Source organism: Coffea eugenioides, chromosome 1 (genome assembly GCF_003713205.1).
Source record: "Coffea eugenioides isolate CCC68of chromosome 1, Ceug_1.0, whole genome shotgun sequence".
In the NCBI taxonomy this organism is placed as follows: domain Eukaryota; kingdom Viridiplantae; phylum Streptophyta; class Magnoliopsida; order Gentianales; family Rubiaceae; genus Coffea; species Coffea eugenioides.
Window position 1 is genome coordinate 51,975,930 of NC_040035.1, and position 24,793 is coordinate 52,000,722.

At 37.9% G+C, this 24,793-nt stretch overlaps 5 protein-coding genes and 1 non-coding gene across 7 annotated transcripts; 3 read left to right on the forward strand and 3 right to left on the reverse strand.

The window, feature by feature from the left end:
- The first annotated feature begins 685 nt into the window (after nt 1-685).
- LOC113783754 (uncharacterized protein RAB5IF homolog) lies at nt 686-5,013 on the forward strand. Its single transcript, XM_027329971.1, has 4 exons — nt 686-1,270; nt 3,192-3,295; nt 4,338-4,467; nt 4,588-5,013. Exons 1-4 carry the CDS (start codon nt 1,157-1,159, stop codon nt 4,624-4,626), a joined length of 387 nt encoding a protein of 128 aa, XP_027185772.1. The 5' UTR covers nt 686-1,156; the 3' UTR covers nt 4,627-5,013.
- Nucleotides 5,014-6,263: 1,250 nt separating this feature from the next.
- On the reverse strand, nt 6,264-9,685 carry LOC113752410. Of its 2 annotated transcripts, none has more exons than XM_027296524.1 (7): nt 9,396-9,685; nt 9,234-9,296; nt 9,040-9,126; nt 8,268-8,508; nt 7,061-7,134; nt 6,821-6,919; nt 6,264-6,550 (listed from the first exon to the last, which is right to left on the reverse strand). In XM_027296524.1, exons 1-7 carry the CDS (start codon nt 9,624-9,626, stop codon nt 6,464-6,466), a joined length of 882 nt encoding a protein of 293 aa, XP_027152325.1. In that variant the 5' UTR covers nt 9,627-9,685; the 3' UTR covers nt 6,264-6,463. The 2 variants fall into 2 exon arrangements, with proteins under 2 accessions (XP_027152325.1, XP_027152332.1); XM_027296531.1 differs by having other exon boundaries at nt 6,462-6,550; nt 7,050-7,134.
- A 1,525-nt stretch (nt 9,686-11,210) lies between these two features.
- Nucleotides 11,211-11,282, reverse strand: TRNAG-UCC. The gene has a single exon. It is a non-coding gene; the product is annotated as a tRNA-Gly (tRNA).
- Nucleotides 11,283-11,635: 353 nt separating this feature from the next.
- LOC113749104 (probable xyloglucan galactosyltransferase GT12) lies at nt 11,636-13,424 on the reverse strand. Its single transcript, XM_027292766.1, has one exon. The coding sequence runs from the start codon at nt 13,422-13,424 to the stop codon at nt 11,697-11,699; it is 1,728 nt and encodes a 575-aa protein (XP_027148567.1). The 3' UTR covers nt 11,636-11,696.
- A 988-nt stretch (nt 13,425-14,412) lies between these two features.
- Nucleotides 14,413-17,550, forward strand: LOC113774626 (RHOMBOID-like protein 1). Its single transcript, XM_027319204.1, has 6 exons — nt 14,413-14,768; nt 15,232-15,395; nt 15,658-15,821; nt 15,931-16,187; nt 16,606-16,726; nt 17,425-17,550. The coding sequence occupies exons 1-6, from the start codon at nt 14,413-14,415 to the stop codon at nt 17,548-17,550; spliced, it is 1,188 nt and encodes a 395-aa protein (XP_027175005.1).
- Nucleotides 17,551-18,468: 918 nt separating this feature from the next.
- LOC113782758 lies at nt 18,469-23,664 on the forward strand. Its single transcript, XM_027328674.1, has 4 exons — nt 18,469-18,590; nt 19,054-20,035; nt 21,966-22,082; nt 22,548-23,664. Exons 2-4 carry the CDS (start codon nt 19,061-19,063, stop codon nt 23,304-23,306), a joined length of 1,851 nt encoding a protein of 616 aa, XP_027184475.1. The 5' UTR covers nt 18,469-18,590; nt 19,054-19,060; the 3' UTR covers nt 23,307-23,664.
- Nucleotides 23,665-24,793: the final 1,129 nt, after the last annotated feature.

The following is a 24,793-nucleotide window of genomic DNA, read 5'->3' on the forward strand; positions in this document are numbered from 1 at the left end:
AAAAACACATATTACGGAGAAATTTTTTTTTTTAAATTTACCTTAAAGTTTATGAAAAATGCTAATCTAAATACAATCAACAATTTTAGGGGCACAAGATAAGAGAAATATATATTTTTTTCTAAAAATGGAAGAAAATAAATTGGTTATAATTTATTTTTTTATATTATAAGTTTTGATATATGGGTATAACATAATATGTTTTATCGGATATTGATAAATTGACTTTTTTTTAGAAAACTCTTCTCACCTTATCATCCAATCTAATCCTCTTCTTAAATGCGTTAACAATTCTTTTATCATGTAAATCACTATAGATTAATTTTTTTTCGAGATATTAAGCATACACTTCTTTAAAATTTTTAATTTATATATATATTTATTATTTTGTACCACAATATATAAATATATAAAATATTATTTTGATTTTGAAATATAGCCCCGTGCATAGCACGGGTCAAAATACTAGTGGTAAAGAAATTTAGCATTACTCAAACTCAACTTAAATCGAAGATCGAAAAGAAATGAATTGAATCGCCTACACTAAGAAACAGAGAAAAAAAAACAAAAAAAGGCCTTAGTTTGGTGAGAGTAACACTTTGTGACAAATCTGATAATATCTGTTCCAGCAACCTACAGGCCCAACACCAGAACTTTCGTTCTCTTGGCCACATATATATTTTTTGTTCTCTTGGTCACACTCGGGACTCTCTTTACGCTCTGATTTCTGATCTGCTGAGTGTCTCTGATGTGTATCCTCATCATTCCTGAAAACCGAATTCTCCCCTCCAACACAAAACACAATACAAAACCCTAGCTTTCATTAATCTAATACCACCCATCCCATCTTGGGCTACTTACTTATTAATCAGTATAATAATTAGTATTATTAATAATAGTTAAATCGAGTCTGCACTCTGCTCACTCTTCCGTTAATTAAATTAATTAATTAGATCAATTATTATTTCAACAATTTTTAATTTAATTGGTTCAACCACATCTATTCTTTCAGATTGTACCTAGAAATACTGTCAGTTTGCTCCTTCAAAACCCTACCCTCCTCTCCCATCTAATCATCTGGTTGGTTTCAGATTCTTTCAAGTCAGAATTGAGTGCCCAATTATTGCGATTTATTTTGAAGCTTGCCTTTTTCACCATGAGAGAAAGGAAATCGGCCAAGTTTAATTTGCAAGAGCAGCAGCAGCAGAACGGTCACTTGTCTCCTTTTAAATTCGCCAAGTTGTTCGATCCGGATGCTTCTTGGGACAAGGTTCTAAGCTGATTCGTCTTCTACGTTTTCTCTATGTTTCAATTCTCATTCTTTTGATGTAAATATTCAGTTTTTTATTATATATATATATAATACTTATTATGTTCGACATAGGAATTTATGTTTTTTTTTTTGTTTAATTTAATTGCTCGTTTTAAGTCAAAATCTCGATTGAGTCTGTTTATGAATAAAGGATAGTCCTTTCGTCTTTGTAATTCATGGATTTGTATTCGTTTTAGCTCAATGCGTCTGGTCTTATTCCACCTTTCTGGATCAGATTGTGCCTGAAATTGGTAAACGAGCGGAAAGGAGATCATGATTGTCCTTCCCTTCCTGCTTTGTTGTATTGTCAGACGTTAGACTGATACAAGGAGTAAGCTTTTTGATTGCCTCATTTTCGCGGCCGAATTCAATAGAGTTTTACGCTATAAAGCATATAGAGGGGAAATTGATTTAGTTGCAAAGTTGTAAATGTTGGCTGAAGCAAGACTATGACTATATATGTTTACGTAAAATGTATGTCTGGCCGTCTCGGTTGAGTTGGCAAGGATATTGACTTTGACATGAGAGCTGCCGGGTTTGAAACCCCCTAGTTGTATAAAAATGATAGTTTTTGATGTATGCGACTGGCGTGCGTGCTATATAGGTCATAACAATGGTACTTCATGTAATGAGAGTCTGTGTTAGAGGGTGATATTTGCTAATCATCATGCCCTGCAATGAATCATCATGCCCTGCAATGACTGGCACGATAAATACCCAAAACAACTGGAAGCTTCCATGAAGGTGTAGCCAAATGGTGATTTTTTTTTTTTTTTGACAAAAATGCCAAAGACATTTAAGCTGCAACAGAAAGTTGGCTAGTTGTCAATAATTATCACCTGGATAGGACAGAAAGAAAACTGCACTTGATAGTAAAAACCAGGAGCTTTTAATCCTTTAAAACTATTTCACTATGTATTGTATTGCTTCATCCTGTTTTATAATCAAAAACCAGATACTCATCTTCTTTTTCACTGATATTCTCCTGGATATGTGACTATAAAAACTTCAATACCTATAAACACTTGTGTTTTTATTCTTTTTCTTCTTCTTCTTTTTTTTTTTTTTTATTTTTTTAAAATTTCCCAACCAATCAAGATTACTCACTTGTCAGCTGTTTTTACTTATTAAACTGAAGAAAACTGGAAGTGTGAATTCTTAATAGAAATAGACAAGAAACTGGTAAGCCTTTAGATCCCATAGCTATGGCATTTTTTGTGGCATCATGAGGATGCAGAGTTTGAGTGTATTTATACTGTGCCAATGAGAATTGCAAGCAGTAGAAACAGCAAGTTAAGTTTTCAGATATATAATGTCATCATTGGGATAAAACAAATGCATGCATGTTTATGCCATACAAACACATATTTGTAGGCAAGTGGATAGAGTTCCAAAGCATGTCAATATGGAAAAATTTCTTAAACAGGAAATAAATCTGTTGCCTACACCTCATGAATTGTAATGTATTATGTATACCCTGGTTTTAGTATGCGAAAGCTTGTAATAGAATTCTGCTATATAACCATGTCCTATGGGGATTTCTGGATGATTAATTCCACCTGTCGGATTCCTCTTATCATTCAATGGAGTAAGCAGTCTGCATAGTTACGGCATCCCCTCTGCCCACCTGTGATTCTCATGGAAGCATGTAGTTTAGCAATTTTCAGATCTATATAGAAAAGTAAAAATTAAATAGACATCACAATATGCACTTCTTCTACCCTATGAATAATGATAATGTGAGATCATCCATTTACTTTTTTTGTGAAATATGGAACTTATGTTTTCCATTTTGAGAGTAATGTTAGCTGTTAATTGGTTTTGATTTACACTCAATTATCACTGTTATGAAGTGAATATTTCTCATGTCTCGTTTTAGGATCAACTTGGAGATGTATTGCACTGGATTCGCCAAGTGGTGGCCTTGGTCTGTGGACTATTATGGGGTGCCATTCCTTTAGTTGGGGGTATATGGATAATTTTGTAAGTTAATTTTTCCTTTTTGTTGCTGAAGATGTTTTGATGAATCTGATTTTGAATCCACAGTGCTGTCATGTTAATTTTAAGTTGGGACTTGCAGTGTCAAATCTGGTCCTCCCTACACCTCCTTGCTCCTTCCACCCCCCCACCCCTTTTTGAAGTTTTTTGCTGAAAGTAGTAGCAAACTTGTTTTGGTGGAATTATTTCTAGGCAGTATTTTGTGCCTTGACAGTTCAATTTGGTTTTTTTTTCCTTTTTTTTTTAAGTATTGCTTTAAAAAGGAGGTGGATTTTCCTTTTAGCTGCAACATTTGGATATGTAGGTTAAACTTCTGCCAGACAAAGGGTACAAAAGCAAGGAGCAACCAAAATTGAAAAAAGCAACTTTTTGAAAATTGAGTTGGCTAGAGAGATAAAACTTCTATTTCACGTGACAGAGCTTAATGGGTGTTGGAGGCTGTCTAACAAATTGGACTTATATACCATATAAGGGGAGAATTAAAAGTTCATAGGGATTTTATGCAATTGACTGTTAGTTTGATGAATTTACTCTTTTGACAATTATGCATGTGGTTGGTCTGGATTATGTAAGAAAATGGTAATATACTGGGGTGAAGAAAACCAGGTTTACACAAATATGAGAAGCTTAGACTCGGACTGCTTGTGTAGTTTGTTAGCATAAAAATCCAGCCACAGAATATAGCTTGCAAAATCTCCTCGAAGATAAATATTTTGATTTGGTATTTGGTTTATATGATTAATTCAACGTGCAAAATTTTGTACCATATTTAAAATGGATAATAAAACCGTCTTGTTACTTGAAATTTTAATGATTTTTCTGGATGAATGGAGCTGGGCCTGGCACATTCAAAATTAAAGTCGAACAAGAGAAAATGCAGACTATTATAAATGAACCATTCAATTGCTCTTGAAAGCATAGTGAAAATTCTGGTGGTTGAACTTTTCCATCTCATGTTTTCAGTAACTGTTTCATTGCTGTGTGTAAAGGGTCTAGTGATGAATATGGTGTTGACTGTGGTTTCCAGGTTCCTCGTGTTATCTTCTGGGATAGTTTATGGTTATTATGCTGTCATACTAAAGGTTGATGAAGAGGAATTTGGTGGCCATGCAGCTCTTCTCCAGGAGGGGCTATTCGCTTCTTTCTCACTCTTTCTGGTATTTTATAGTTCCTTCAACCCAGCATATTTTATATCTCTTTCTTTTGTGCTTTCATACTTATCATGGGGTAACCCAATTATTCACTGCTGTGTTAACTGTTATTTTTCCTGTTTCCAGCTAGCGTGGACTCTGGTATACAGTTTAGCACATTTCTGATCACCATATTCTTAGCTGTGGCACCATTTTTCTCACTGGAGGGCCTGGTACAGAAGCCATCATCAGATGTATGATTTCTGGTTTCTGATGGCCCGAAATTGACATTCTTGGTGGTTCTATTGCCTATTTCTTAGTTGTATTATTAGTCAGTGAGCTACACACTAGTTTCTAGTTCACAAGAATCGTCCCAATGAGATATTTGCGCATTTTTGTGCTGTGCCTGATAATTTGCTCTGCAAATCAAATAATTACTTTAATTCTTTTATACTTTTTCTTTTGCTTCTGTAATTAGAAGCGGGTAAGTGACAGTAACAAATTCTGTATGTGCGCTGTGCTCCAATATTTCGATTATAAATCAAGGGAATTGAAGATGCTAGAGTGAGTTAATGCTGTTCGGGTACAACCTTGTCGTTCTTCTTGTGTACTTGTTGGTTCTAAGGCGTTGCATGAGATAAAAAGCAAACTTTTTCCTTTCAAACGCTGGTAGTGTTATAAACACTTGATATCACAAGTTTAACTACAAAAGAGGGCAACTGCCATTATATCTACCTGTGCCGCTTCACAGAGCCACAGGGGGGAAGACAATTCCCACTTGACATCATTTACAACTTTTGCAGCAAACTGAGCTAGTTTGTGGTTGACTCTGTACCCTGATCTACTGATGAAGGAGAAAGTGCATTGATTAAACAAATCTCCCATGTCCGGTATGTCTTCTAAGATGGTAGCTATACTGCTCTACCCACAGGTTCTGGAGTTGATCATATCAATGGCATTTTAGCAATCTGATTGAATCTGTACGTCTCCCCACTCAGCTCCCTTGGCCATGATTAGAGTTCGTCTAACGGCTTCTGTTTCTGCCACTAAAGCTGTAGCTTTTGTCAGCCTGAGCATTCCTCATGCCTGCAGTATCTTCCCTGTTCAATCTCTTGCCATTATTCTCAATCCGGTGCGGATCATTTGAGCTGAGACAGCAGCATCTGAATTCATTCTGATCACGCCTTCAGGGGGTGTTTCCCATACTTGCAGTGGCTGAGGCTGAGGCTGATTTGTTTCACCAATGCACTTATCCTTCAATTCATTCCCTGCATCCTCAAACTCCCACCATTTTTGCAGTGCTTCTGTACAACTTTCCACTCGTTGTTCCTTCAAATTGTCGTCTATTTCTAGCTTTCCATATTTGCCCCATGACATTGATTGTCAGGGCAATATGGTCTTGGCATTGGTCTCTTGCCGATGCTTGCAACATTCCTTCCTACCATCTGATCAAGTTTAACCTTACTATTTTGACCTTTTGCTCTACTTTATATGTATACCCAAAAAAAATAAAAAATGGTGCCTGCACCATTCAAATCAAACATCTTGCCCATGCATATACTACTCAGTGTGCGCAACCTACTAAACTTGAAAGGTGATTCCAGTGTGTCAATTTTTTTTTCCGCACGGGGGAGATTCTCTACTGAGAATAGGATAAAACATTGTATTGAGAATATGACAAAACCGAGACACACTTGGCAAGGTGCGACCGGACTGCATGAACCCCTTTGAATTGCTTTGAATTCCTAATAATCCCACATAAACGTACTTCAAACGCTAGCGATTCAAGCAAGTCTCTAAGACGACATACATGGCTATTCTCCTGAACGCAAACAGGGTGGGGTGCAACACAAGATTGTTCTTTCCAGAATATAAAAGCTTCTCTTTACTATGCAATTCAACTATGTTTACATGACATGGTGTTGTCTCTATATTAGCACAAACCCGTGGCCAAGTCCTCTAATTGCCGATATGGGGAAAAAATTAGTTTACAAGGCTATCCATCTATCTTTGACATGCACCTTTACGTCCACTTGTGTCGTCTGCCTCTCCGCCGAATCAAGTAAACCCGGCCATAAACCCACCGCCTATCTGCTCTTGAGATGGATTGCTGCAATAGAACATGAGCAGATTTTAGTGCTTCAAGAAACTTAAGTTCGAAATGCAGTCTTTCTTCAAGTGGTGTTTAATGGAATATAAGAACTACTGCTGCATTTTTAGGCTGAGGACAAATGGCTTTTTCTTTAATATTCCTAGTTGCGAACAAAAGAACATAAACCTATGACTTTTCTGATCAGGGTGTGGGAGGTGGGGTGAGGGCACTTATGGAATTTGCAGCATGATTCTGTAGAACATCCTGTTAATCCCAAACTATTTGTACCTCAACCCTTGTGCGGAATTCTATGAAGCTCTCACACACATGGCATTCTGATCTGTGGCGGGAAAGCTTGGACTGATCAGATCTAACAAATGCAAAAACCTGTAAAGATGAATGCGATTACAGCTCTAAAAGCAATATTTGATGGTTGTACAGTCCAGTCATCAGACCGAAAAATCCACGCCAACAACTGAATGAGAAAGCAATGTGCAAAAGGGTTCACCATGTTTACTTTATACTGACCTCCTCACCACAATTTGGGCAAACCCCTTTTAGCGCGACCAAGTCATTCTTCCAAATCCCTTGCAATGCTCCAACTGCAATAAGGTTTTAAGTTACAAAACATTTGGGGAATAACAAGACAGAAACAAGTGTATATCTGTTCTTCTGCTTCCTTTAATGATACATCAAGAGAGTTAAAAACAAAAATAAGATTCTCCCACAAGCACAAAGAATTGGACAGCAGGAGCAAACAGTATTAATTACCACATATGCCTGATAAGATGACAGAAAAAGAAATGAAAAATATAAAGCACATTCAATAAGTTATAATAAACAAAGATTATGTAGTCTCATATCCCAGATATGAACAACCAATACATTATTTTTTTTAGATTGCCTTCAACTCCATTCTTAACTAATGAATATCAAATTCCATGCATATCCAAATAACCACACAATTCATGTTTAAGGAAGTAAATTATGATCTGCCTTACATCATTACAGGAAATTATTTTATTCAACCAGATCTTAGGATATCAAAAGCAAAAAAGTTTTGAAGCCCAATATTACTAAAACCAAATCATGTTTGACAAGCCAAAATATCAGATCATTAAATTCAGATATATCTACATTGCTTGTTATGCAAATAGTCTCACGTTCTTAATAACTCTGTCTCAATAAACCAAAATTATAGCAGCCAACAATTTCTATTATCTTTAAAAAAATAAAAAAGAAAAAAGAAAACTCTGAAGTGCTTTACATCTTTTTCTCATGTCAGGATACAGAATGTATAAAACCAAGAAAGTTGCTTGAATGTTTTCAGTCCAAATCTCCCATTCCAGCCGATTAAAACCCATAGTAAAAAGAGTTTCTGCCATATGACAATTTGGAAAGCAAGACTTGAATGGAGGAGAGAGTCATTAATAGGAAGAGAAATAGTTCAAGGAAGTAAAGAAACAAAATACAATTTTTGTTTTAAACACGATTAATACCACAGAACAGAACAAATGTCACACAAGGTACGAGACTTAATGCATAGTAGACTAAAGCAAGCACACTCAGGCACATAACTTGACAGTTCACCAAACAAGGGTTTAATGTACTACATCCATTCCTAAATTTCAACAAAATGCAACCATATGCATAGCTCATACAGAAGTCTCAAGCGTAATAAACCAGACAAAGAAGTCCAGCGAGCATAAAGAACCAATGACACCAAACTGATTACCTGATGCTGAAGCAATTGGAACACCTATTATGGATCCCAATGCCATGTACATCATGCCATTAAGTATAGTAAGGAACTGTAGCATAGAAGCTTGACTGGTGTGTGAAGTTGCAGAGTGAAATGCATCTTGATGATAAGCTTGACCAAGGGTGTATATAACAGGAAGCAGAAAGACTGAACCACCAAAACCAAGAATCAAAAGCCATATGCTCGCTAATGCAAACGCCTGTGAAGGATCTTCCTGCCCTACATCCATGTCAAATATTCAAGGGAAGTGAAGAAGCACAATTCCACTCAAGGACCAACATCTTACAACTTATATTCAGCAACAATAGTCTGCTTGTACAAACCCTTGCTAGACCCAAACCCACCCCACGCATAGAATAAAATATCAAATCAAAGAGACAACATCTTGTTTAGTTTAGTATTATTAAGCAACTTAAACTACAGAGCAAACTAAGATTTCCCAAGAACTTGGATGTGGTAAATCAGGATTTGCTGTTTGTAGTTAAGATGCATCACAAATCATACACACATGAATGACGACGCTTGAGAGCGTGAAAATAATTTACTGAATAGAGTTCGCATACTCTTAATTCTACATTAGTGGAGCAGCTGACAAAAGTTTTATTCAGACAATTCTCAAGACACCTTTTTTAAACTTACAAGTAAAAAAATGCGTTCGACTCAAACGAATTTCCATTATTTCCACAAACACAAAAACATAATGCCTTAGCCCATGAACTCGAATTATTTTTATTTAAAAAATTACCTCAGCGTCAGCATAGGTTGATTGCCGCCTAAGACTACACCTCGGATACTTCACTACATATTTCGAACCATACCACCGCAACTTCAGCTGTTTCAGCAGTCATATATTTCCAAATCAGAACACATAATCTAATCCACACAATTCAAGTTTTTTTTTTTTCAAAAAGGAAAATACATAGGTAGAGGGAGAGGTACCTCAACTCTATCAAACATGTCATCTACAATCAACGGCGTACCATTATAATATGAATCCCTAGCCTAAAAGTAACCAAAAAATTAGAGATCAAATTATTCGCGGAAATTGGAAGTAATGGAGTAAAATGAGAAAAAAAAAAGTTACTAACTTCCAAAACCTACTTGACAATAGAGAGCTTCTAGGGTTTCTTTACTGGCAGTTTCAATCGGACCGACGAATATACACGACGGACCGTCGGCGAGGGGCAGGAGGTCATCAGGCGAGGCGAAGACGGATCTCCGAGCTGAATACCGGACGGATGACGGAGCTCCGACACGCGAATTTCTGGTAAGTTCAATAGCCGTCGATGATACTATCACGTGAGGCTTGACCGGTGAGCACGTGCCGGCCATCAGCCAACACTCAGAAGCCAATGATAAGCTGCAAATGGAAACCGAAATGTTTTTATGAGCGTGGATATAACTAGTGGCTATTATAAGTGGAGTGGGGAAGGTGCCTTGTTTTTATAGACTGGACAATATGACAATTATGCCCATGGAGGTTGTGGTTTGATTTCGCGCGCAAATATCTGATTTTTGTGGAACGGATATTGTCGGGCCGGAATGGGAAAGCTTACAGCACCGTTACACCGTATCTTGATTCTGAATATAAATTTTTTACGTGAAACGGTAGAAGATTTTATTAATAGTAAAAGTACAATATACAGTATATACTTAATGAGTAAGGGCTCAACCACTGAGCTTTGGCTCAGAGCCATAAAAAAGGGATTAAATCATTCTTTGTGTTGTAGGTCAGGAGTTTGAATTCTATCTGTAGGGAAAAAAATAATGAGTAAGGACTCGATATAAGTTATACAAAAATGTATTAAAATACCTAAAATTTAGGAATTCCTTGTCAAAAGCTATATTAGCCTCTTTGGCTCCTCCTTAAATAATGAGTAAGGATTTGATATGAGCTGTACAAAAGTGCACTAAGATACCTAGAATTTAAAAATTCCTCATCAAAAGCTATATTTTGAACAAGTTTGCTCAATCTTTTACTTAATCTATTATGTTTAATATATGAACAATCAAATAAACATTTCCTAAACATTGAGCAAATCTCTGATGTCCTGCAGGTGTGTAGAAATTTTGATGTCAATTGAGGATGGTTCTTTGATTAGGCTTGGGACTTGATTGCAAGATGTGTGGACTTTAAAACTCTCCCACCCTTGTTCCTTCACGTTACTCAAGGCCAATTTAAAGGCCTGCAGGTAGTCTAGAATCATAGAACTAGTACTTATTTCCCTCTATTTCCATGCTGCTTGCAACTGATTCTGGTTATTTTCAGCAGAAACCCTAATTCCCATATTTTGACCTTCCTTGTGTTGTCCTACTTCCACACCTATTTTCAGTATATTTTCTTCTTCTACATACCTTTGTTCTTGTCCAAAAGTTGCTTCTATTTCTGAAATGCTCACCTGTGTGTTGAGTTTGGCATAGCATATCCACTGTTTTATGCCATTCTTTCTTCTCTTTGCTTTTGACGGTCTTGTCCACCAACTCTTGAATTTTTTGTGTAGTCATATAATCCAAGAGTTGGGTAGATAAGTCTCTGGGACTGTCTCAAGAGTTGGCCGGCTTTTGAGGTTAGTTCTGGGATTAGATTTATTTAATCAGCAAAAGTCAATTGACAAAACTGATAAAAAAAATATAATCCATCCCGTTAAAGGGGGGCCATTTTCCATATATCTCCTGCCTTTCTGCATTGAAGGAAAAAATGATCCAATGAAAACAATGAGTTTGTTTGGATAAGAGTTTATTTGAATGATTTATTTGAGATAATTGCTGCAACACTTTTTGTGATGTGATGTATTTGAGATAAAAAGGTAATTGAAAAGATAAAATAGTAATTAAAATTTATGAAGCAAATTATCTCAATCCAAACACACTCAATTGGTCGTGGAAATTGTGAAAAGGACCAAACCAAATGTGGGATGCGTCTGCCGGGAGTCGAACCCGGGTCTATTGCTTGGAAGGCAATTATCCTAACCGTTGGACTACAAACGCCGGTGATGCTTAATAGGGCACAATCTATCAATAAGAAACATAGCAACACATGGTTGGTTGGCGGAATGAATCAAAGTGAACACGAAATGTTTAATGACACACGCTTCAAGCGAGTGTTTGTTGTGCTGAAATTAACAAAACTCAAAATATAAGCAGTTCATGGGATAATGGGATGTCGGGAAGAAAGCATAGGATACGAGCACCCTACAACAATCATCCCAAAAGTTAACAGTAACACAATCCAGAAAAACTCAGTGAAGAACTTGCACCCGTTAAAGCTACATCGATATCTCTACTAAAACTACCAAAAAGAAAAACTAACAACCACCATATCAAATTTAAGTCACAAAGAATAGTAGAATGCTAACTCTCATTTTCTTCCTATCTAATCCTGTTTCTAAATCCAAGGACAAATTAGTAGTACTTCGATCTGTCAGTTCTTAAAAAGAAATGATCCCATTCATGCTTATCAACTTTTCCGAAGGTAAAATACTTCCAACTGTCTTCTTCGTCATAACTCAGACTAGCATTCTTCCCCTCCTCCATCTCTTGCCTCAATGATTCTAGCCTCTCAAGAACTCCTTTTACCGTTAAATCAAATGCATCTTCAAACTTTTGCCATCTGGACCTTGGATCTGCGTACGTTACATTGGGAATAAGCTTTATCACCTCCTCCCTCATTGCTGACACCCGTGACTTGGAAATTTGAGACAGTTTCTTTTCAATGCTTACGCGCCTGTTTTTCACATCATCTTCGGGTATGAGCACCGAATACTTGTTGAAATCTCTAGGCAAATGCCACAGGTACTGCACATAAGCAGAAGCTGGAGTGAAAAAGACCGGTATGCAGCCGGCCAAAATCGAATCAAAAGTTGATCTCCTGGTAAATGAATCCCCTGGAGGCTGTAGGCAGAAGACCGAGTTTTGAAACATCTTCATAATGTGAACTGGCTTTTGGCATTTGTTTCTCTGGTCGGAGCATTCCATCAAACAGCACCTTCGGTTGGATGATTTGCACTGATTCATGACCTCACCTCGTATGGAATCTTCTATGTTTGGCCGCGGCGCCCCTGCAAAGCAAAACAAGGACTTCCTCTTCTGTTTCCTCATTCTGTTCTGCCATTGGACTATATCATTGTCAGTCCAGGGATGAAAATATGTTGGATAAGGGATCGCGAAGTCATTGCTGTTCCAAGGGCTCGATTCGATTGTTAACATGGTCATGTTCTTTGATTCAGGCAGCACCATTAACTTGTTACCCCAATGATTATCATCATCAATCCCTCTTCTAAAATCCCAAGTAATTCTGCCCGCAACCATGAAATGATCTCTGCCCCACATTACGTCCCACTCTGGTCTTTCTCTCAGCCACTTTATAAGACTCAGCGAATCAGAGTCTCTGACAGACGCATTCGAACCCCATAAATGCCGAGAAACATCGAGTCCTGCATAATACGGCACATAAACAGCTGCAGCTTCTGACGAGTCATTTGTCAAGCACTCGTACTGTTTCATTCGGTTGTGGAAAATGACTTCCAGAGAGAATTGATGAGTGTTAAACCAACCGGTTCTTGAAAAAATTTTGGCTGGATTTCCAAGTTCAGATCCAAGCCCATTATTCACAAAATACTGGCACATATCAGTCCATTTATTCAAGGATTTGCACTGCTTAAGCAAGTCATCGTTGAACCGACTCGGCAGGTCATGAACATAAATATACCGTCCTCTGCATTTATTCTGTTGTTCTTCTTTCCCTCGATTGGCATCATCTTTAAGAAAAATTGGTTCCAATTCTTTCTCAAGATCATCAACGTCTTCACTCACTTCATCCTCTGTCGACCAATCATTGAACTTTTTTTCTTTGGTACCAGCAACAGCATTTGTGGTATTCCCTGAATTATCTACTCCAAAATTCGTGGCATTCATCAAATTAGACGTAACATCCTCCTTCCCTTCATGGTTATCGGTAACACGAATAGAATTTGGATCAAGAGATTGAATAGATTTTTCGTGGGATATTGTTGCAAGTCCGGGAAGGAAAGACCAATCAAAACCATAGAGCAACAAGAACCAGAAAACGAACAAAGCACAGAAAACAAACCAAATTTTGTTGCGTAACATTGCAGTGATCGAACCATCCATCTACTTCCGCTGAATTACTGTACAAATTTCTTGGTAAGGCCCTTCTCCAATGGCTATGGTACGTCAAACCCATCTAGATATCCATCTTCTTCCGCTGAATTCGTGTACAAATTTCTTGGTAAGGCCCTTCTCCTATGGCCATGGCACATCAAAGTCTTTAACCCAGAGGAGAGCTCATGGCCCGAAAGAAAACGCTAACAGAACACCTAGATATCGGGTTTGTAATAAGAATATACTTGGAATCAGGTCAGGGTGCGAAAATTTGCCCAAGGCCTCTCAGGAAAAACTTTGACATGGGAAAACTTCGTTGGATAGAAAAAGAGTGAGAAAAACAGAGGGAGAGAGAGTGTGTGTGTTGAGATTGAATTAGGACCATTGAGCATTGTTAATGGTTGTCCAAATCATCAATAAGAAAAGTTGCCTAGAATCACAACGTACCAAACCTTTTAGTCTCGCTCAGTTTGTCGTTGCTGTCTCATCCAATCCAAATTGGGCAGAGAGCCTCTTCATTTACTTATTATTGGAAGACGGAAGATAAAACTCTTCCTCTCCCTTCTGCTCTGCATAATGACCAATTCTGTAATCCATGGTCCACACCTTGGTGGAAAAATATTTTAACATGTCACTGGTAAGACACTATGTAACATGTAGCTGAAATGAAGGGGAAATTGGTAAATTAAGAAAAATGTTACAAACCAAAGGCTTGGCCTGATTTCATGTTTCTCTCTCACGCACACTAAATATAGCTAAAATGAACCCATAATAGGCGACAGGGTGCCTTGTCCATTCAAATCATCCATAGTCCTTCAAACCGTTGTCTCCGAGCTCCAATGGTAATCATACAATGCAAATACTTCAGCGCCAGCTAAAAATTAAAGAAAAAAGAAGGAAATAAAAAAAAAAACATGACTGCCTTTCATTAATAAAAAATTTGCAGCCGCCAACCAATCAACTGATCTCCTAGCTTTGACAAGGCCGGCCGGCTGCGATGGGGAGGGCTAAAACCAGCTCGTCATCGGAGTCGGACAAAGTGGAGATCAAGATCCAGCCTCGCTCTGACTTAAATCCGGCGGTTGTTATTCCACGTCCTGCTAATCACCAGCAGAACTTCCATCCACCACCTCATCGTCCTCCTCAACGGCCTCGCAGTCATCGGCTTTTCAAGAAATGGATCCCTTGGTTTGTCCCTACCATTGTTCTTGTCAACGTTGCCATCTTTGTCTACGCAATGTACCTCAATGATTGTCCCCGCAACTCTGAGAATTGCATAGGGAGGTCCCTGTTGGACCGGTTTGCTTTCCAGAGCACCAAAGAGAACCCCTTGCTCGGTCCCTCCGCTGCTACGTGAGAGAGACTTCTTTCTTGCTCCTTTTTATTTCATGCATGAGCTTTTTCTTGCATTTTTGCTTTTGTTGATTAGCCCGTCATGAATAACAGATAGCGGTGCTTATTAGCCTGTTTCCGTGGTTCATCATATGTAGTATAACTGTAGTACAATACCATTATGATTAAAATACTTTACTTGTTTGGACAATTGTAAAATCAAGGTGGTATTTTCGAGTTTCATGGAGCATGAAGGAAACATTTTGTGAATGAATTCTTTCTCAATTTCCCAACTGTTTGACGTTAGAGGGTACTCAGTTAAATGTCGAACATTAGAGGTACATACCCAATTACCAACGCTACCATCAGGGAAGCATCTAGTTATTATTATTATTATTATGATGCAGTTAAACAATGATCTAGAGAAGTTCCTTTTCTTTGTGGAGAACCTTGAAACTGTGCCGTTTTCTTGTTTGCTGATCAGACTGCTGAAACTGGGGGCTCTAGATGTCAAGAGCGTGGTTGATGGACACCAGGTGTGGCGGTTGGCCTCTTGCATGTGGCTACATGCCGGGGTGTTCCATGTTCTTGCCAATATGTTGAGTCTCATCTTTGTTGGCGTTCGGCTAGAGCAGGAGTTTGGCTTTGGTATGCCCATCCTTTGCAACTTCTTTTCTCATAGATGTCATTCTTGGAGATTGTATTTGCTGATTTTCTCAAGTTGCTTTTTTCTGTTTACAGAGCTTATGTGCACTCAACTGTTGTGATGGATTGGTTTAAAATATGTTGTATGATTCCAAAAGAATTAAGTACTAAATAGAATTCGGAAATTTTGTTTGAATACTTGTGCAAGGCTACATGTGCTATGTCATTCTTGCTTTGTCACCCTGCGTGCGTTAATCTTCTGCAGCGCGCATTGGGCTGGTGTATGTAATATCTGGAATTGGTGGAAGTTTATTGTCTTCTTTGTTTGTGAGGACAACCATCTCAGTTGGTGCCTCCGGGGCATTGTTTGGTTTACTTGGCGCCATGCTTTCTGAACTCCTCATAAATTGGACGATATACGAGAACAAGGTATCTCTGCTACATTCAACTCGGCGTGTTTTCGCTTTTTTCCCAGTGAAAGTCGTACATTTTTCATTTCAAGAAGGGACGATAGCTCACAATTTGCTGTTTTTCTTAGTGTGCAGCCCTGTCGACTCTCGTCCTCATCATCATTATCAATCTAGCAGTTGGAATCCTCCCTCATGTGGACAACTTTGCACATCTTGGAGGATTTGTGACGGGATTTTTACTTGGATTTATTCTCCTAATCCGTCCTCAGTTTGGATGGGTAAACCAAAGAAATGCTCCTCCAGGTTACTATAGCAAAAACACGTCCAAGTACAAAGCATATCAGTACATATTCTTGATCCTCGCTCTGCTACTACTCATTGCAGAGTAAGTCTCGCCATTCCTTTAATTCATGTCCAGAAATCGCATGGCTTGAGATTGCTCTTTTGTCCTATATAATGACAAAAATGTATTGTGGCATCAGTTGGAAACTCATTCTTTAATTAACAATGCTGATTAACAGGCCTTAGAGCAAAGTCATTTACTGCATATATAGAATTTGACATCTTATATTAACAAAGAGGCCAAGAGCCTTCAGAAATGTTTCACTAAATATGTTGGTGGAAAGTGTTGACTTGACATTCAAAAAAACTCTGCCATCATGGAAATTATTGAGTTTTTGCTGTTACTAGGATTCCATAAATGGAGTTGACAATTTCTGAACTCATGCAGCTTTCGCATGTTCCTTGCTAGCTCTTGCGTGGTAAGGCTAAACTTGTGTACTTTTTCAATGTTCCCGTGCTAGATTTGCCGTCGGCCTGGGCCTGCTCCTGGGAGGCGCTGATGGGAATGATCACTGTCATTGGTGTCACTATTTGAGCTGCATCCCTAGCCCTTTTTGGGCTTGCGGACCAGTCCGTTGCTCGGTAATACATATTTCTCCATTTTGTCAGTTTGAACTTTCTTCATGATCGGACTTTCTTTATCGGTTCATCTCATCCACCATGCATCAGCGTCGAATGCCTGTGTTAATTTAAGCCCAGCTCTGGATATCTAATCTTGTAACCAAGCCATCGGTATTATGTTATGATATTATCTTATCTTAAGGCATCATTGCATAATACTTTGTGTGAAAGCCTCCTAGTTTGGATTTTTACATATACACTGCTCAGAATCTTTTTGGGTTAATAGTCAAATAATCTTCATTCAAATGTACCCATTCATTCTATTTCATCGAAAGTAAGTAGTGCAATTGGCATAGCAATAAATGCATTAAGTTGCTTGGACTTCCTTTTTACAGATTTTCTAATTTTTTTTTATTACTAAAAAGTTGAATGCATGGCTTGATTGTGTTTAAATATTGAAAAAATAGTCATTTATTATGTTGCAATTGTTATACGTGCTCAAGAATTAGTTAGGAATATTCTGGTCATGGAAAATATAATTTCATCTTAACAAGTTAACTACAACTACAAGGGTATATATGTAGAGTTCGGGGAGTAAAGTTTACAAGGGGCCAAATTCAGAGGGAAAAAGTGCAGTTAATCCTAATCCTTTTTATCAGCTGCTGTTTCTTGATTTTATCATTTTCATTGATCCTTTTCTCTGTTGAATACTACTGCAGTCGAGCCAACTGCAAAACCAGGTGAATATGACATGCTTGTCAAACCATAAAAGTGGTTTTTACACATTGCAAAATCCAAACAATACAGCAGAACTTCAGAGGCTTTGTACTGTGCTTTGTCATTGAGTTCACATATATAGCACCAAGGAAAGCCATGATGGCATTATTATGCTCAGCTACTGAGGTATACAGAGACATCGAGTGAAGTATACCACGCAGCATATACTCTCTATACTTGCTCAGCAGCATATCGTGCTGTATAGACTCATGGAGAGTGAAGTATATGCATGTACTATGAGAACCAATGTAAGAAGATCCTATATATATATGAGCCATCACTGAACAATTTCATGCAGCTCTTTCTGTCTTTTCCCAGCCCTGACGCCCAAACAGGAAGCTGCTGTCAATCAACACGAGCATTTTGAGTTCTACTCAGGTGCTCCTTAACATTTCAGAGACTTCACCATCCATCTGCTATAGTCGTAGGATTTCTGTGTAAACTGTTACTATAAAACTGGAAGGGGGTTTTCCGTGATGAAACAATAATATAAGAGCTTATTTAAGCGCAGACCTAATTGTTTTATTTTATTTTATTTGTCGCCATTTTTTCCCCTATTAATTCATTTATTCTTCTCATCAAGAAGGGGTTTTTAAATTGGAGAATTCCCACTCACCTTTTACATTAAAAACAAGAGATATTTTGTTTAAGATCTTTTGCTCTATATTACAGGACAATCCAGGTTTGGCTCAAATATATATATATATATATATATATATATTATATATACGCTATGCCCCCTACAAAAAAAAAAAAAAAAGGAAAAATTTATTGTACCTGAAAAAGGAATATAGTGTACTACAAGAAAAACAAGGCCTAAATTAATAACGATAATAGAATCCCAAATGTAAATAAATAAAAGAGGTGCACCAGTGGGCCTGATGTGCTATTCTTCCGACCGACTGAGCCGTGGACCAATGTTATCTGCTTTATTTCCTTTTCCCTTCTCTCATCTCATTGGGTATAAAAGGAAAAAGTAAAATACACGTAAGGGACAAATCTAACGCTCTAATCCGATACTTACATGCCCTGATCAGCAAACTGTTTCAGAGGTTGGAGATCAGTGACCTAGCATTCTTCTGTCAGAAGATAATAATAATTCCGCCAGGTTAGTTCATCATCTTCCATTTGGCTCCAATTTTCGTTTCGCAGAAGAACTTTCTGATTTTAAATTAGCAAAAGCTTCAACTTTCTGACTAGTGGTTGTTTAGTAATTTATTTGTTTCAATGTCTGGTGTGGAGATTAGGCTGATCAGATTAGCAGCTAAGTGTAACTTAGTCTGGGCTATTGCCTTTCTTTTGTTTCTCTGTGTCGAAGCTGTTAATTTTACCAGATAATGAAGAAAAGCTTGATTTTTAGAAAAATTTTGGTAACTATATTGAATTTTATCGAAAATTAAATCCGAGCATTCCTTCGGCCAAAAAGAAAGAGCAACTAAATTACTTGGCTTTCTGGTTGAATTCTAGATGCATGCTATTCTGATGATGCTATAGGGTTTTTGAGGATATTCTACTTTTGATAGACTGCAGGCTTAGTGATAAATATATTTTGTTTTGCTTCATACATACAGGTTGAAGATGGTGCACCAAGTAAGTGAGGTCAATGTTTCGACCTCGAATTTGAGTGCTGAAGATAATGTTGCTGCTGAAACCACTTTAGTGGGAGCTGAATTGTCCAATCATCCAGTGGGGATGGATGTAATGCCAACTGAGATTGTTCCTCAAAGTGAGCATAAGGTGGAGAATACGTTGGATGAACTAGAAAGTGAGAGCAAAGATGAAGAGAACGTGAATGAAGAAGTGGGAAAGGGTGAAGAGCTTTATGATGATGAGGATGAGGAGGACGATGATGTTGATTATGATTATGATGATAATGATGATGATTATTTGATGGAGGAAGGAAGTGAGATAGAAAATAAAGAAAATGACATATGTGAAGTTAAAGATAACAACAAGAGTACAACTGGTGAAGAAAGTGAGAATAAAGAAAAAGAGTGCTGTAGCTTGGACCCAAAGATGAAGAAGGTCGGGAACAAGAATGGAAGGAATAAGGTGGTAAATGGGGAATTGGGTAAATTGACTTCTAAACGTGAAGCTAAGTTTGAAGGAGGTGAACACAATGTTCCAATTGTGAGAGAAGACGGAAAGAGTGCAAAAGCAGAGATTGAAGAGAAAGGTGAAGGAAGTGCAAATAAGAAGGGTAAGAAATCGAGGAAAAGGAATAGAAGGAAGGTTAAAGAAGGGAACGCCGAGAAAGTGGCCTCTAAATCCAAGGATAAGCTCAAACCATCAGGCAAGAAAAAGACTTTGAAGAAGGCTGCGAGCATGGGAATGATATTCATGTGCAGCTCTAAGACAAAAAGGGACTGTTATCGATATAAGGTTCTTGGTCTACCTGCTAATAAACGAGATATAGTAGAAAAAGTATATAAAGGGATGAGGCTTTTTTTGTATGATGTTGATCTAAAATTGATGTATGGGATCTATAAAGCTGCAGGACCTGGGGGCTATAACATTGAACCAAAGGCATTCAAGTCCCAGTTTCCATCTCAGGTTTGGTTATACTTTTGAACTCTGATGTGAGACATAGCTGAATAATCTTGACTTTGCTCTTTTTTGCATGCTGTTTACGCGTATATACTGTGATGAGTTTGTTGGTCAGTGACAATTGGATGACTTGGATGAATTTAATGCTCTTTAGCAGGAGAAGGTGTATATTTGCCGAAAAATCCATAATTTTTCTTGTTTCCTCCCTTTATCACTGACCACAATGTTGACATTGCACTTAAAAGTCCCTGTCGCTTTTTTACTATTGTTCGGAAAAGATCCATAAGTCCCTGTTAAAGCATGTGGCACTGTTAATCACTAGCTTGAATGAGCCTTGTCAAACATATGGCAAGTATAGGCACTGTCCCTGAATAATTCGTGATTGTTGACCCTTGCACTTAAACTTACTGCCTTTCCAGCGTACAGCTGTTCTTTGTTCAACCATTCTCCCCGCATTTCCATCTAAATTGCTTTTTCACTTTTTCTCCCACAAGATCCAGAAGTCTCTGAGATACCATCAGGCACCGTCCATCACTAGCTTGACTAAGCCTTTCAAACACATTGGAAGTTTAGCTTGTCTAGAATTTTCTGCACATGGTTGATATTTTACAGTGTGTTAAGATTTATAAGCCATATCATTTCATTTTAACATATTGTGTTCAGTTCTTCTTTAACCAATTTGAATTCTTTATTTAGTTAATTAACTGATGCTTCTGTTTTCCACAAATTGTGTATTCAACTTTAAAAAATGTAGATGGGGCTCATATTTTTGCTCTTACCTTTCTTTTGGCCAACTGATTGGCATATGCACTGATTTTGCATTGGTTTCGGGTTTAAAACAAAGAGTTCAAATTCGAACCTGTATGTGCTAATCAAGGAGTAGGACTAGAGTCGAGTTCGAACCTGTATGTGCTAAAATTGGTGAGTTTTTGGATAGGTTCATTGAGATGTCTAGCCTGAGGATAGCAGTATTCGTGCTTGACTATTTGCACCTTTAATGGGGGGGGGGGGTGAATGCCAAGAGAGTTGTTTTGTGCGAATGTAGATGTAAACCGATGAATGGAAATCATAGCTCTTTTATATCAATTTAACAACGATAGAGTGTTTTATATGGCAAGAATACTGTTTGATGTCAATTTTTTTGTAAAGTGTTTCATTTGCTTCCTTTGTAAATGATTGATTGGCTGATGCTGTGAAATTCGGCTGATGAGTGACCTACCTCAAGCTGGTAATTGTGTTGTTATTCTCTCTGATTTGGCTTTTATATCAAAAAACTTTTAGAGATGCTCCTGCACATGCTTTTGTACCAACATTTCTTGTCATAAATCCCAAATCTCTTTATCCACTATGATCCTTTTGTCTTGATCGATGTTGTTATTTTCAACGTTACTGAATAGCACTGAATCTAAACCAATTCTTGGTCGCAGTTCTCTTTTTGGTCCCGACATCAAGTTGCCTGGCTTTTGCCTTGGAGAATGAACATTTGAAATCCAGACTTTGATGTTTTGCATTTAACTGAATACTTCTGAAAACTGTTGCCCTTCTGATGCCCCTCTTTAGTCTTATGTGCTATGAATTGCTAAAATGAAGAGCCTTTAGCACTTTTAATCCTAGAGTTGGCTCTGTTAGTTGTGTTTCAGATTGTTGGTTGTTAGAATAGCTGCTATGAATTCTAAGATGCCAGTTTTTGGATAATGCAGATATCACTGATAGGATGATTTAGTGAAGTTTGTAATGTTTGAATGCTGAAATGGATAGTGGAAAGAGTAGTTGTCATTCTAAACAATTTTCAGGGTGTATTTGCTGAACATTTTGGACAGTTTTACATGTAATTTTACTGTTGGTAAATTTGCTTGATAATGCTGAAAACCCAAAATTTAGAGCCAGTAGCCATAATCCCAGAACAACCTTCTATTCATAACTGAAAGTGTACCAGGTTCGCTTTATTGTTATGGAGGATTGCATACCATTGGCAGAGGACAAGTTTAAGAAGGTTATTAAAGAAAATTATTTCACAAGGACCAAGTTTGACTGCCAGTTGAAATCTGAGCAGGTAAGTTGAGGTTTTGTTTCAACTTTCAGCCATTATATGTGAAGCATGAACCCGTATAATCTGTCAAGGTATTTACCCATGTCTTGTAGTGTTATACTGGTATTATGATGCTTAATAAAATGAGAAACAAAACTGGAGAAAGGAGAAGATAGGGAAGAGGGAGAAAGATGGGGGTAATGGAGAAAGGCAAGGGAAAAACTCAAATTTTCATTGAGTAACCAGTAATGGTCATCTTTAAATGCTTAGTCTGCAAATCAGCTACGTGAATCAGCAAAGGCTTAGTAGAAAACAGAAAGAGGAATAAAATCTTTTCTGATTCACATAAATTGCAATTTTGTTGCTCTTAATTGACTTTGATTAGTTTGAGATTTTTCTGTCATTTGTGCAACTGGATTTGTTCTCCTGCCCCTTGAACTGGCAATCTATTATGTGATGAGCTCCATCGCTTCATACATGCCATGATAGGTGAGGAAATTGTGCAAGCTTTTTGTTGCTGTGAGCAAACGCCCCAGGTCCAAAGGTTTGGATAGGGGTTTCAAGGAGAGGACTTATGCATCGATAGGTCGGGATAGGCTTAGAGTTCTAGACATAGATGAAGAGAGGCGCTCTGCCTTAGATGAGAAGCGTCAATACCCTGGTATTCGTCAAAGGGAAGTAATTGCATCTCCGCTGGACCCAGTGCACCGATTTGCTCCTTTACTTCCGCCAGCCGCTGCTCCATTATATGCCTATGACAGGACTACTGAAAGAGATGCTTACAGGCAGAACCTGTTGTCAGAGCATCGTGATTCCTACAGACGACGACCGCTGGAGTGCCGGGATGCTTACAGGTGGGAGCCTTATGGACAACCACTCTTGGATTCTCGTGATTCTTACAGGCGGGAGCGTTCCAGACAATCACCACTGCAGTCTCCGGATGTTTACAGGCAGGACACTCTTTTGGATCATCGTGAGAATCATGGGTGGGATGGGGTAGTGGAGCATCTTAACGCGAGGCCATTAAAGCTGGAAGCAAGGCATCGTGATGACATTGCCATGGATGATCCTTACATCTTGTACAGAGAACGTCAATCGTACCGTGATCCTGTTTACATTCAAAATTTGTCGCCAGAACGTGATTGTTACCTTCCTGTTGGCCGACGATACAAGTACCGATCTAGAGAAGACCCATTAACGGAATACCGCTCGACACGATCCTTTACTCGAGCCCGGTATAGATACTAGAAAGTGACAGCAGTGGAGCTCTCTCCGGATGCAATGCTGTTTCGAGTCGGAATCAGTTAGTTGGAAGGCACGATGTTTTATACTATCATTCTTGTGGGAGAAACTGATTTCCAGAGACCCAACTTAGCTGCTCTACCTGTAATTTTAGTATGCAAGTTTTTAATATGCCAAATAAATTTCTGTAATTTTAATATACAAGTTTGTAATATGCCAAATAAATTTCTGTAAAAGTGCAAATTTAGCTGCTGTATCTCTCCGCCATTTTTAAGTTTGCAGTACCAACTGGTTGCCTATGCTTTGAACATTGCTGGTGGTGGCGGCCTTGCAGAAATGAGTAATACAATTTATCTATGCTTTTGAGCGGTTAAAACTTCGAGTATTATGGCGGTGCCTTGGCTTGGGTGTTACAGTAATAGTTACCATTCGGCTCCGGAAGTTCCTTTTAGAAATGTATCAATTTCCATGATTGTCAAATTCATAATTACCATTCCGTTCCGGAAGTTCTTTGCTAGAAATGAACGTTGAGGTAAAATTTGATCGTGCAGGGCAACTTTGAAAAATACACCGAAACACTTCGACAAATAGTAGTATGTCAGCAGAAAGTAAGTATTACTACTAGACTCAATATCTACAAGACAATTAAGAGGTACGACAATTGGTTTTATTTGAAAAAAAAAAAAGGAAAAATAAAAGAGGTATAAATATTGAACTTGAGTTAAAATCAGTTGTACGTCCTTTCTGAAGTTTGAGAGAATAGACGATTTTATTCTCTCTTTTTTTTTGTATTATTTAAAATATTATTTAAATACAAATTGATCATGGGCTCATCACTATCCGCCAGAAAAATATTTTTTTTTTTTTTTGTATATAACTTGTCTTTTGAATCTCCTTGGAGATTACAAGATATCTGTCCTATTTATGAGTTCGTAAATAATTTATGCTAGTCTCGCGGTTCGATATTTATTTCCAGCTTTTAAATAACTGCATCACTTGACTTGAGGAAAATTTTGTAATTTTTTTTTTTTTTGTCAGCAACGATACATTTGTATAACCTACATTTGTATAACCTACATTTGAAGCTGTTCTTACAGATTAGCCAAATATACGCATCTTCGTACGGAGAACCCAAACAAGAAGCACCTATATTATATATGATGATAAAGTTCCGATTAGGTGCCAGAATTAAGTAAGAAGAGCGCGTACAAGTACTAGGAAGAGCAGTAGTTGTTTATTTCAGGTTGGTTAAACATCCGATTCCTACTTAATCAACTGAAAAAATTAGCTGCTGAGCCTGAGAGATGGGGTGGGTGCATGGACCACTGGCTCTTCTTCTTCTGCATGTGAGGATAATGAGTTCACTGACCTTAATTTCATTACTAGACATGATCACAGTTGCCACGTTTCCCATGTTGACCTAAATTAAACATTGGTCCTCTGCACATTTCAATTTAGAGGACAAGAATTTAGCCTTTTTGAGGTGTTATTAT

What these genes read in the sequence shown, in the direction of transcription:
- LOC113783754 (XM_027329971.1), top strand. Translation starts at nt 1,157, where the DNA reads ATGAGAGAAAGGAAATCGGCCAAGTTTAATTTGCAAGAGCAGCAGCAG. An exon ending in GGGGGTATATGGATAATTTT is followed by an intron (nt 3,296 to 4,337) that starts GTAAGTTAATTT and finishes TGTGGTTTCCAG; the next exon opens with GTTCCTCGTGTTATCTTCTG. An exon ending in CTTCTTTCTCACTCTTTCTG is followed by an intron (nt 4,468 to 4,587) that starts GTATTTTATAGT and finishes TCCTGTTTCCAG; the next exon opens with CTAGCGTGGACTCTGGTATA.
- LOC113752410 (XM_027296524.1), bottom strand. Translation starts at nt 9,626, where the DNA reads ATGGCCGGCACGTGCTCACCGGTCAAGCCTCACGTGATAGTATCATCG. An exon ending in ACATGTTTGATAGAGTTGAG is followed by an intron (nt 9,127 to 9,233) that starts GTACCTCTCCCT and finishes CTGCTGAAACAG; the next exon opens with CTGAAGTTGCGGTGGTATGG. An exon ending in TCCAATTGCTTCAGCATCAG is followed by an intron (nt 7,135 to 8,267) that starts GTAATCAGTTTG and finishes ACCTTATTGCAG; the next exon opens with TTGGAGCATTGCAAGGGATT.
- LOC113749104 (XM_027292766.1), bottom strand. Translation starts at nt 13,424, where the DNA reads ATGGATGGTTCGATCACTGCAATGTTACGCAACAAAATTTGGTTTGTT.
- LOC113774626 (XM_027319204.1), top strand. Translation starts at nt 14,413, where the DNA reads ATGGGGAGGGCTAAAACCAGCTCGTCATCGGAGTCGGACAAAGTGGAG. An exon ending in CTCGGTCCCTCCGCTGCTAC is followed by an intron (nt 14,769 to 15,231) that starts GTGAGAGAGACT and finishes TTTGCTGATCAG; the next exon opens with ACTGCTGAAACTGGGGGCTC. An exon ending in CTGCTACTACTCATTGCAGA is followed by an intron (nt 16,188 to 16,605) that starts GTAAGTCTCGCC and finishes TTCCCGTGCTAG; the next exon opens with ATTTGCCGTCGGCCTGGGCC.
- LOC113782758 (XM_027328674.1), top strand. Translation starts at nt 19,061, where the DNA reads ATGGTGCACCAAGTAAGTGAGGTCAATGTTTCGACCTCGAATTTGAGT. An exon ending in AGTCCCAGTTTCCATCTCAG is followed by an intron (nt 20,036 to 21,965) that starts GTTTGGTTATAC and finishes AAAGTGTACCAG; the next exon opens with GTTCGCTTTATTGTTATGGA. An exon ending in GCCAGTTGAAATCTGAGCAG is followed by an intron (nt 22,083 to 22,547) that starts GTAAGTTGAGGT and finishes ATGCCATGATAG; the next exon opens with GTGAGGAAATTGTGCAAGCT.